Below are 11,653 nucleotides of genomic sequence, written 5' to 3'. Positions count from 1 at the left end.
TCCTGCGTCCCGCGGCATTTTAAAACAGTCCCGATTTTTGGAAAGAATGCACGACAAGCTAGGGTATACGGTTTTCGGCTGCCATGTGGCTATTTCGCCAGGATATGAGTTTTATCTATGGTGTCCTGCTTTACCAATGTTAAAATCTGGTCACCTTACATTACAGTGACCCCAAATGCCTCAAGAGTGGCGTCAAATGCACCCAGGACTGTGCGGACGACCGTTTAAACCTAAGCACCAACACACTGCCAACAGCAGACTCCTCCCAGCTACACGTGGGGTTGCTAACCTCAAGGTCTGCAGTTCAAAACCACCAGCTGCTCCGCGGGGGAAAGAGGAGTCTTCCTTCTTCCATAGAGATCGAGCATCTTGGGAACCCATGGGGGCAGTTCTACGCTGTCCTATAGGGTTTGCTATAAGTCAGAATCGGCTTGATGGAAGGGAAGGTGGCACAGGACCAGGTAATGCTTTGTTCTGTGAAAAATGGGTCACTCTAAGCCAGCGCCAACCTGACAGCCATCAACCACCACCACCAGCCACCTCGTTGCTCGCTGAAATGAACCACTTGCCGGATACTTGTCACTGCCGGCTCAAACCGGAGCCACCCCTTGAGCCAGGCTGCTGACATAAAAGCCTACAGGATGTGCATGTCAGGAAGGAGACCCTGTACCCCTTCTTCTCTGCACAGATGTGGCCCCTCTGGCCTGGTACCTCCTTACAGGGAGACCTGAGACATGTGGGTTTGGTACAGGAAGCCTGCAGCTTCCCCCAGGAGACTCTGGTCCACTGAGTGTGTGATTGTGAGAAGCCGCCGAGGTGATGCCGACTCATAGCGACCCCGTGTACAACTGGGGGCACTGCCTGGCCCTGCACCCTCCTTGTGGCTTATGTGTAAGCCCGTTGTGGGAGCTGCCATGTCAGTCTGTTTCCTCCTTGTCCCTGGCCTCCCACTTACCAGGTATGGTGTGTGCACAAGCACTGTGGAAGTGTTGGGGATACTGTGAGAATGACTGACAATATTATATAATTGCTTGTCAATTTGAGAGGATTCAGAGTGAAGGGGTGGAGCCTAGCCTGTCAATCAGGTCATAGCTAATGAGGCCTCTGTGTGGGCATAGCCTTCTCCTGAGGATTCTGGGAACTCCTGTCTTCCTGCTTGGAGGCGGGAGACACTCTCCCTATATACTCACTCCCTGTGAGACATCCCTGTGGAGAAGACACATGAAAAGAGGCTGATGGAGCCAGACCTCTGGAGCCAGAGAAGCCACGTGGAGACCCCTGCCAGCGCTGAGATGCTTAGAACACCACTGGATCCACAAGACTTCCCACCCACTGCCTGTGATCTTCCTGCATTCGGCATCATGGCATGTGTTTCGTGAGTCTGAAGAAGACTTCATAGATTGGGATTGGACAAATGGGCTAATATCAGACTTATGGACTTGATCTGGACTGGGCTGGGATGTTTTCTCAATATTCAATTGCTCTTGTATATAGAGCTCTTTCTTATACACATGCAAGCGTCTATGGATTTGTTTCTCTAGTCCACCAAGACTAACACAATGACCAACCTGGGACAGGGAGTCACAAGGTGAGCCTGGGCCCACCTGTTGGGGAAACAATGGTGCCGCGGACTTGCCCCAGGCAGGGTTGATACAGATATCTGCCAAGAGCAAGGTGATTGATGCAGCATGAAACAGAGCGGCTGCATCTACCTGCCCAGGTGTGGCAGGTTCTGCAAACAAGCAGCAAGATCACCTGGGCCTGGCTTGGGAAGGCCTTCCCATGCGGGCATTTCCAGATTGGAGGAGACACTCGGTCCTGGGCCCCAGGTGGCACTGGGGCGGTGTGGATGTGAAGGGGAGGTGGCCGGGTCAGGCTGGCCTCTCTGAAGTTGGGGCTACTCACCGATGTAGTCATTGGACTTGCCGATGTCGTAGTCCCAGACTGAGATGTCCAGTGACTTCTTCGCCAGGTCACTGTGCTTGATGTCATAGAAGAACTCCTGTGAGCAGCAGAGGGGGGCAGACACAGGAGTGAGAGGGGCCTGGGATTAAGAGGCTGAGTCCCAGGGGGCTCAAGGGACATTCTGGGAGCCAGGGGTGGGGTGGGGCTTCCGTTCTGAGCCTTGACCCCAGGCCCAACAATTCCCTTTCCACAAATACCCTGTATAACGAAGGTCCCTACCCGCTGCCAGCCTCCGTTCAATGAACCCTGTACAAAAACTGGGGATAGACAGTGGCATTTTGGTAACAAAGCAGATTCCCTTAAAGCTGGTTGACCTAGAACTCGGGCTAAACTCTGTTCTTTTCCCCTCAATGTGATTGAGAATGCTCTAGTCAGGAGCTCCCCCTTGGCATAGAGGATTACACTTTGAGCTGCTTGCTCACTTCAAGGTCAGCAGTTCAAATCCACCAGCTGCTCAGTGGGACAAAGACGAGGCTTTCTAATCCCATAGAGTGAAAGTCTGGTAAACCCACAGGCAGCTCTACCCAGTCCTCTGGGGTGGCTGTGAGTTGGCATCGACTCAATGGCAATGGGTTTGAGCCAGGAGCTGGCGTGTACCTCCCTGAGACCTGGACACTGTCTCAGGCCGTAACAAAGAACAAACGGGGCGGCCGTACCTCATTAAACTCGGGGTTCAAGGTTTTCTTCTTAATTTGCGTCTTGTGCTTGGCCTTCTTTCCCATGTCCGGTTTCAGCCAGCTGGGAGGGGACAGAACAGGCTGTCTGGATGAAGGTTAATCACCAAGGAGGCTCTCACCCTCACCCAGAGCTGGGGCGCTCCAAGGCGCTCAACCCACTTCACAGACAAGGAAGCAGAGGGGGGCCCAGAGCGTGGGGCTTGAGCTCAGCTCACACAGCTGGGCAGTGACGGCCTGGCTCTGCAGGCTCCTGAATCTGTGTACTCAGCCCCCAAGGCCTCCCCGGGGTCCAATCGAGAGCTGGGGCTGCTGACGGCTGCCAGTGTCCAGCGAACCCCCATCTATTGCCCATTAGGCCTGGCAAGATGCTAGGAGGGAGAGGGGGGGATGGGGCGAGTGCCATAAGTAACCCAATTTGCATGGGGCTGGGATTTCATGGCCAGAGAAAGAGGAGGAGGCTCTCTGCTCCCCGGAACCCACGGGGGCAGGTCTACCCCGTGAGTTGGCATCGACTCCATGGCGGTGAGTTTAGTTTGGTTTGGGGTTTTGCTGGCAGGCAGGGCAGTTGCTCTTGTCATTTAAACACGTGCCGGACAGGCGTGTCTTTTGTGACCTACATCTTCCAGGGAGCAAAGACTGCAAGAGGGGCCTTGCACACACTCGTTCCCAGATCGAGGGGAACGTTGCTTTCTGACATCACAGGCTGTGGCGGGCCGGGGTGTGTCCCAGGCGGGACAGGACGCTGCTAAGGGCTATTTCCAGTTCTATCAGTGACCGGCGTTATTGATCATCGCCCTGGCAAACAGCAATCGAGCACCTACTCGGTCCCCAACGCCATGGGTGTCCAGCTGCAGGAGGAGGAAGTGACTGGGCTGCCAGGGTAGGCATTCACACCCAGCCAAGACCATGCTTGTCATGGGTTGCCCCTGGCCATGCCTTGGAGATGCACGGTTATCCCACTGGAACGGCTGGCCCCCAGGATTCCACTGCCCTCTGAGACATCCTACCCAAGCTTCCTTCCTTCCCGCCCTCCTCCACAGGGGTCAGACCTGTGGCACTCCCCTGGCCCTCCTCGCAGTGCCGCTCACCAGAAAGCTCAAGCAGCTTGGCGTCAGCTTCTTAAAAGACTGACCTCATGCACAATAGGACCATCCCCATTTTACAGATGGGGATATGGAGGCCCAAGGCGGGCCAGCCAAGAGCCCAGGGTCCCACAGCTAGAGAAGATGGCAGCCTCTCCCTTTGGGCATGCTGTCCGGAGAGACCAGTCCCTGGAGAAGGACATCACATTTGGTAAAGCTGAGGGGCAGCAGGAAAGGAAGACCTTTCGACAAGCTGGTCTGACACCATGGGGGGCGCAGGACTGGGTGGTCTCTCGCCCTCTTTGGCATTGGGGTGCTGCCAGTTGGAACCGACTCCCCAACACCTGACAACAGCAATCCCTGGGGGGTGCGGATGGTGAATGCCCTTGGCTGCTATGGGAAAGGTCGGCAATTGGCGTCTGCTGCAGAGTGCCTCGGAAGAAAGGCTTGGCGATCTACTTCCAAAACTAAATCAGGAAGAAGAACCAGCCACCGACAACCCCAGTGGAGCATGCCCTCGTCGGACACGCCTGGGGTCACCATGGCAACAACTGGTGTTAGACTTGGGGCTCTGACTCAGGGTCTGGGCTCTCAGCCATCTCTGGCGAAACACGTCTGCCACCCCATGGCTAGGAGGGCTTTACTGACGTTAGATCACGTTAGACTCCAGGATCCGTATACAAGGTCACATTTGAACCTTACGCTCACTCTCCAAGATAAGAGGACTGAGTATTGTCTCCATCTTATCAACGAGGAACGGAGGCTCAGAGAGGCCGATAGCTTATTAGCAGTCGCCTGGCTAGCAGAGAGCATGGAATAGCACTGCACCTGGGATGATACAGTGGTGGGCATGAGAGACGGCATCAGTGCACCACCTCTACGCCCAGGGCCCTGGGGCAGGTCCTGGCAGCCTTGCCATGCTGGGCCCAGCCAATGGCTGAGCTTGGGGGAACCGCCAAGGCCCATCGGCTCCTAGGGGCTCCTCTGATGGCTGAGGCTGCCCCTGGGGATCCCTGCGGAGCAGAGAGCACCCAGACAGCATCCTGCCTTGTCCTTTCTCTCGGGTCAGATTCCCAGCCTGCTCGCCCCGCACCCCTGTCCCTGCCCCACTGCCCCTCACTGAGACATCTCCTCCAAGAAGCTCCTTGGGCATTGGATGCCCCCTGGTATCATCTTCTCAGGGCATCTGAACTGACAAGGGTCACTGAGTCCTGTCTGACTCCCCAGGATGGAGGCGATAGCCGTCACCCCAGCATCTAAGGCCTTTTGCTTGTTTGTTGGGGGAGCATTTCCAGGTGGAATCTGGGAAAAGCCAGTTTGTACTTGGGTGGAGGGGCCCTGAGCTGCTGGAAGGGTGGACCCCATAGTATCAGGACCATGCTGACCACCCCTTCTCCACAGAAGGGACAGAGCCACACAGCTTCAGACTGGCAACTGGCACGCCAGTCAGGTTGCCTGAGATGCCGGCCCCACTCCAGCCAGGCCTGGGCCTGGTCTCCCTGCTCCTGCGTGACCTCGGCATGTGACCTCAGCCCTCTGGCTCTCCCTGCCCAAGGAGCTGGGTTCCCCACCAGGGCCACTCATGGCCCCAGACACAGACTCACAGCTTGACGAAGGGGTCTGAGTAGCCATTGGCGTCCATGGCGGCCAGGTGGACGCAGCGGATGATGCCCACGATCAGGCCCCCCTGCTGCGTGCTGTACATGAGCGACACCAGGATCTTGCCACGCTCCTCGATGTCACCAATACGCTCCACCTGCTGTCGGGGGACGAGGGCGTGTCAACTTGGGGGCGGGAGGAGGGTGAAGGGGAAGGGACCGCAGACCAGGGGCGCTAAGCTTTAGGGAAGAGGCTGGAGAGGGTGTGGGCTGCCAGGCCTGCTGAAGGGGGGCCAGCACCGAGGGTGGCAGGGAGGGACAAATGGCAGTTAGGACACTGGAGAGGCCGAGGGCCAGGGAGGCCAGCGAGTGGGAGGTACTCGGCCAGGCAGCTCCACTTTGAGTGGACATGCAGGGAGCCTGGCGCTGCTCTTAGGCGGAGTTCTCTCCTGGTCACTGGCTGACCTCACTCTGACCCAGGACTGAGCCCTGACCTTGGCCCCAGTTGGAGCACTGACCGCTCTCAGATGACCCTGAGCCCAGCCTCTCCTCAGAAGCGCCATCCCTGGGGCCTGAGGGCTTGGGGTTTGGGGTTTGGTTCAAGCACACCTGCTCCCAGACCCCCTCAAGCGGGGACATGTCACCACTCCAGTGATGAGGATTGTCCAAGGAGGGTCTGCTCACCGGGCCGAGGGGTCAGACCCCTGAACCCTCAGGCATGAGTGCAGGAGGGCCCCCCCACCCCGCAGGCTTCACTCAGGGTGTGGGTAGCCTGCCCTGGTCTCCTGTTCTAGAGCCGGGGGGTAAAGGGCAGCTCTGCTGGCGAACCAGTGGCCAGGGGTCATGGGATCACATGGGGGAAGGACCAGGGCAGGGGAGGCAGGGTCTTCGGTCCCCTTGGGGCTCACCTCCTCCTCATACAGGGCCATGCCTCGGGCGGAGCCGGTGGTCCCAGCACGCTTCATCTTCAGAGAAGGAGACAGAAAAGAAAGGGTGTATGGTCTTCAGGCAGAAGCCCCCACTCCCGTGAGCATCCAGCACCCTCCAGGGCGGGGTAGGGTGGGTGGTTCCAGGCCCCAGGACCCTCTTGCTTCCCCCCATGAGCTAAAATGTACCTAAGGCCCGCCCCACAGCAGACCCCGTTAGCACAGCTATTCCTGGCAACGTAGACTCTCTCCCCATCCCCCCTGACGGACCAGGACACGGATACTCAGAGTGACTACGTCACTTGCTCAAGGCCACACAGCCAGTCAGTGGCTGAACCCTTTTGCCCCCTGGCTCAAGACGTTCTTTTGCTGGATTATAAAGGTCTGAACGGGCTAGGCACTGAACCGCTGACCACACAGTCAGTGGTTCGAACCCACCAACCACTCCTTCGGAGAAAGATGAGGCTTTGTGCTCCCGTAAAGAGCCATAGTCTCGGAGCCCCACAGGGGCAGTTCTACCCTGTCCTAGAGAGTCCCTGAGTCAGCGTGGACTCGATGGCGATGAGTTTGGTTTTGTGGAAGAGTCTAGAGAACCCACTCTGAACACCTCTGGTTCCATTCCATCTGTCCACTTCCCAGGAGAGGAAGAATGAGGTCTAGACGCGAGGCCCAGTCCTCCCGGGAGCCCCAGGGGGAAAGGTTGGGGGTCAGGGGGCGGGGGAGAAGCAGGACCTGGATTTGCCACAGCTTCTCCCTGCCCCTCGTCCTCCATGGCTCAGGGACTGCTGGTGTCAGACACAGCAAGGCAGGCAGCCCCAGGAGCTCAGGCTCAGGGAATGAGGAAAGAGAGCCGGCCACCAGGTAAAGCCTCACCGGAGAGCTACACACCTAGGATTTTCCCAAGCAATCTGCCTGTAGCCTGGGCTTTGGGGGTGGGGTGGGGGGGTGAAGCTTCCTCGCAAGGAAGGTCTTGCTAGGTCTGTTTCTGAGCCAGCACCACTCAATGGCGGCATGGTGCGCGGAGAGTCCACTCTTGGGCCGGCCATCTGGTGGGAGGACGCAGCAAGATTTCCCCCTCCTGCCCCCCAGGTTCCCCACAGGGAGCTGGCTCTCAGCCCCGGGCTCCACCACAGTCATTGCTTTGCAGGAGAATTTGGGCAGCTCCTCCCACAAATAAGCACAGCCAGGCTGATCTCAAAAGGACTTATTTCTCTGTGTGTGGTTCAATCCTGTCAGTCGCTCTGCATGGGGAAAGGAGGAGGCGGTCTGCTCCCCTAAAGGTTCAGAGTCTCAGAAACCCTGCTGAGGGTGCGATGCGTCGGAATAAACTCCGAGGCCATGGGCTGGGGCTACAGTGCAAGGCAGAACCTCCGAGGGAGAAGCCCACAAACCTCAGTCGGTAAAGTTCTGGCTTTAGGATCCATGAGCGATTCCGAACTCCCATCTGGTCCTTGCTTTTTCTCTGAGGGCAAGCACCACACCCAGGGACGACAATGATGAATGACAATGGTTCTGATGCTTTATGCGCACGCCCTCACTGGACCCTGAGACGCTCCTGTGCAGCGGGCGCTGTAGGATCCCCATTGTGCAGCTTGGACATGGAGGCCCAGAGAGGTTACGTTATCTGTCTCAGGTTGCACAGTAGAGAAACAGCTGCGTCTGGCTTCACAGCCCAGGCCCTTCCGCATGGCGTTGCACGGTTCTTCACGTCTCAACTAGCTCGCTCTCTGATGTTGGATCTTTATGACAAGCCTACAAAAGACAAGCGACTGTCCAGCCAGGTTGTGCCTTAGTGACCTGTGTCTAGGGGGGTCACCCGTGTCAAGGTGGAGGTGATGGTTCAGGTGAGGTGTCCGCTTGGCCGAGCCAGGATTCTCGGCGGTTTGGCAGTTACACGATCTGTCTCTAAGGAGACGTGGCAATTGCGTAACGATACAAGTTGCGTGATGGTGTAACCTGGCCGTGCTGCAATGATGTCATCATCCTCCATTTTTTTGCAGAATGCTCCTGTTCACATCATCACCCGGCCTTTGGCGCCTGGCCATGCTGGCAAGTAAGGAGGGGGCAGGGCAGTTGCTCTCTTCTTCTGCTTCTCTGCGTTGTGCTTTGGGACTTCAGGACTGGCCGGTGGGCCAGGCGGAAGAATCCCTACAGTCCCAACACGTGGGCAATTCCTGAGTGCTGCGCTCCGTGACTTTCAGCCCACGCAGTGTTCCCGTGCAGGAGCACGGGCACCGTGCCCTTTACAGGCAGGAAAACGGAGGCTCAGACTCATTCCTTCTCTTGGCTGACGTTAGCCACACTGCGCTTCCCACTTTCACCAAGGACCACTGAGGTAGTTAGTTTATTGTCAACCTGGCCGATAAACACATGCGGGGTTAATGGAAGGGCAGAGGGATAGATGGCTCAGTGAGCCCAGCCTTTCAAGTTCTTGGGTCTCTTGCTTTGTGATGGTCGGACCAGGGTGCAGCTGCCTTAACCAGTTCCCTGCTTGAACTGGCAAGGCTCACTTCCTGAAAGACATCCCCGAGGAGAAGCCGCATGGACCTACTCTGATGTAGCCCTGGGTGCTGGAGCAGCTGTGTGGAGACCCCTGCCAGCGCCAAGATGCTTACATGTTCACTGATTTGGCTTTCTTCTTGCAGTCAGCATCGTTGTGTGTTTTGTGAGATGGAGGAGGACTTTGTGGATTGGTGTTGGATATATGGGTTAATGTTGGACTTGTGGGTTTGGGCAGCACTGGGTTGGGATAGTTACTTGATGCACACTTAACCTTGATATAAAGCTCTCTCTTATACATGAGTTTCTGTGGATTTGTTTCTCTAATGCACCCAGACTAATACAATCACACTGACACTTGGGGAACTGATGGAACCTCAGGGTTGCAAAAGGCCAAGCCTGGAGGCACCCTCCTGGCCGAAACGTAGACCCCTTGCTCCCAACTACCCTGGGCATCCTTTTCTCCCTCTGCAGATGCAGAAGGGACCCGTAATCCCCCTCCCCTCCCCGCACGTGTCCCAGGCAAAGGCACTCACTGGGATGACCCGCTCCAGGCAGATGTTGAAGTTCTTCCTCTGGTTGGGCTTCAGCTTCTTGAGAGAGAATCTGGTCTCACCAATAAACTCGTTGTGGCCAAATTTGTCCTCGTCGCAGACGGAGATCCTGCGGTCCCCAGAAAGGGCACGAGAAAGAGGGGCAAATACTGAGCTCACTTGCTGTGTGTGGGGGCTATGGTTGATGCAGGTTGCGTGTCACTGCTTATTTATGGAGCGCCGAGCCAGTACAGGAAGGAGCCCTGGTGACACAGGGACTATGTGGTCAGCTATGAAGTGACAGGTCAGCAGTGGGAGTCCACTGCGGGGGTGGGGGGGTGGGGGGGTGGGGGAGTCGTGGCTGCCTTCTTTAATAAAGCTGACAGTCCTGGAAACCGCACTGGGGAAGTTTGGCTCTATCCTAGGCAGTCAGGATGAGTTGGAATGTACTTGACAGTAATGGCTTTGATATGACTTACACGTGGTCAAGTGCACATAGTCTGGTTTATCTGAAAATTGTATGTGTTTCCACCCACAGGACCACCAATTCAGATCAAGCTATAGACCATCCCAGCCTTCTTCGGAAGACTCTACTGAGCCTTCCTCGCCACTCGTTCCAGCAATATAATCACTGTCATGACTCCTCCTTGCTTTGCTTTTGATCTGCCTAAGCACTGGGGGCACACAGCGTGTACCGTTTTATGTTTGGCGACTTGCGTTCAGCATTATGTTTGGGACTGCTACACAGAGCCTCTACAACAAGGACACAAGACAAGAGATCAGACGAAGCAGACATGGATGATAATAATCCCGGAGCCCTGGCTTTGGAGGAAAGGACAGACAAGAGGGTGGAATGTTGACTGGGAGGAGAAGCTGAATGAAGGTGCCCAGACAGGAGACACATGGGTGGATTGTCGGCAGGCCTGACGTGGTGCTCAGAACCTGCACGAGCGTCCACACTGGTGGCTGACAATGGGAAAGGTGGGAGGGTCTTTTGGTCTCCATAACCTCCTGGTGACCAGAGAAGTGGCCAGCCCATACCCTCACCCATCCATCAGCCAGCTATCACCCCCTTCCACTTCCACCATCTGAACTTAGAGCTGTGTCCCTGTGGATTGATTCCTGGTGGTGTGATGTGTGTGAGCTGTGTCTCATCAGGAGGGCAGAAAGCACAGTGCTGGACACGCAGCCTGTCGCTGGACACTCTGGGGGTACAAACTTCCTCCCATAACCACATGCCAGGCTCCCAGTAGCCCTCTGGGACCTGAGCTCCTTTCTGGGCACAACACTCTGACCTTAGTCACCATCTGAGCCTGCGAGGATGGCTTCCAGATCAGATCCCTGACCCCAGAGGACAGCTGGGTCAGCAGGAACACCACCTTCCCACTCTCCTTTCTCCTCCATCCCCAATTAACTCCCTGGCTGGTAGAGGGTGTGGGCTCATATGGCTCATACCCAGCCCTCCACTGTTTGCTCCTGTCTGGGTCCTGTTCCTGCCCCAATTTTCTGCTTGTCTTTTTTTTTTTTCATTTCTTTTTCTTCCATTGTGTTGTGGATCCTTTCTCCGTTTCCTTTTCCCTTTCCTTTATTCTGTTTCTTTTCTGTTTATCCCTTCTCCTCTTTCCCCTCTCTCTTACTCATTCCTTTCTGCATTCTTTCTTTTCTTTCTCTGCCCTCGTTTCACTTACTATATTTCTTTCTTTCTCTTTCCTTTTGCTTATCTTGCTTTACCCCCTTTATTTTCTATTTTTGATTAAATTATTTTTTCTGACTGTTGTTTGCCTGCTTTCTTTGGCTTGTATTTTTATTTTTAATTGCTTTCTCTTCTGCCCAACCCGCCTTCCTTCTTCCCTCCCTCCATCCCTCTCTCTGCCCCCTCTAGTCCCAGGCAGGCGAAAGCAACCATGCATTGAGCCCAGCCACACAGTACCTCCTATGCCACACCTACCGGGCAAGATCCCTATCCACTCCTGTACCACCTGATTGTTCAAAAATTGCCCGAAACATGAGCCAAACCTGCCCTCAACCATGCTTATGGACATAAAACAGAACTGTGCACACACTCATCCTCTGCATTACACCCTCCAAGTGACAGGCTGGTGAGCGGCTAAGGTCTCACCAACATGCAATGGTCAATTAAATACAAATACAACATCGTGATGTCGAGGAGACACCAATCTACATTCACACAAAGCAACAAGACAGAGTGGCTCAAACAAATTACCCAAAAGTAGAGGCAGGAGACCTTTCTTAGGGAGAAAAGGCATCGGAACGCAAAAGAGTGGTTTGTGGACTCCTTCAAGAAATTGGGAAAAAGAGCAAGTAAGCTGCAGACGAGAGCAAGAAAGATCCAGACAGACAGACAGACAGACA

The 11,653-nt window shown here is 55.5% G+C and overlaps 1 protein-coding gene across 1 annotated transcript in view; it reads right to left on the bottom strand.

Moving 5' to 3' along the window:
* RPH3A (rabphilin 3A) overlaps positions 1 to 11,653 on the bottom strand; it is a 129,537-nt gene that overhangs the window by 4,168 nt on the left and 113,716 nt on the right. Inside the window, exons 17-21 of the mRNA XM_045296694.1 lie at positions 9,284 to 9,410; positions 6,231 to 6,287; positions 5,329 to 5,483; positions 2,622 to 2,703; positions 1,906 to 2,002 (exon numbers count right to left, since the gene is read on the bottom strand). Of these exons, the coding sequence (XP_045152629.1) occupies positions 1,906 to 2,002; positions 2,622 to 2,703; positions 5,329 to 5,483; positions 6,231 to 6,287; positions 9,284 to 9,410 (518 nt within the window). The remainder of the gene's footprint in view (positions 1 to 1,905; positions 2,003 to 2,621; positions 2,704 to 5,328; positions 5,484 to 6,230; positions 6,288 to 9,283; positions 9,411 to 11,653) is intronic.

The sequence above is a fragment of the Echinops telfairi genome, unplaced genomic scaffold (genome assembly GCF_000313985.2).
Source record: "Echinops telfairi isolate 266 unplaced genomic scaffold, ASM31398v2 ScPeMD7_7412;HRSCAF=8450, whole genome shotgun sequence".
Lineage (NCBI taxonomy): Eukaryota > Metazoa > Chordata > Mammalia > Afrosoricida > Tenrecidae > Echinops > Echinops telfairi.
This window is presented reverse-complemented; position numbering and strand designations above follow the sequence as displayed.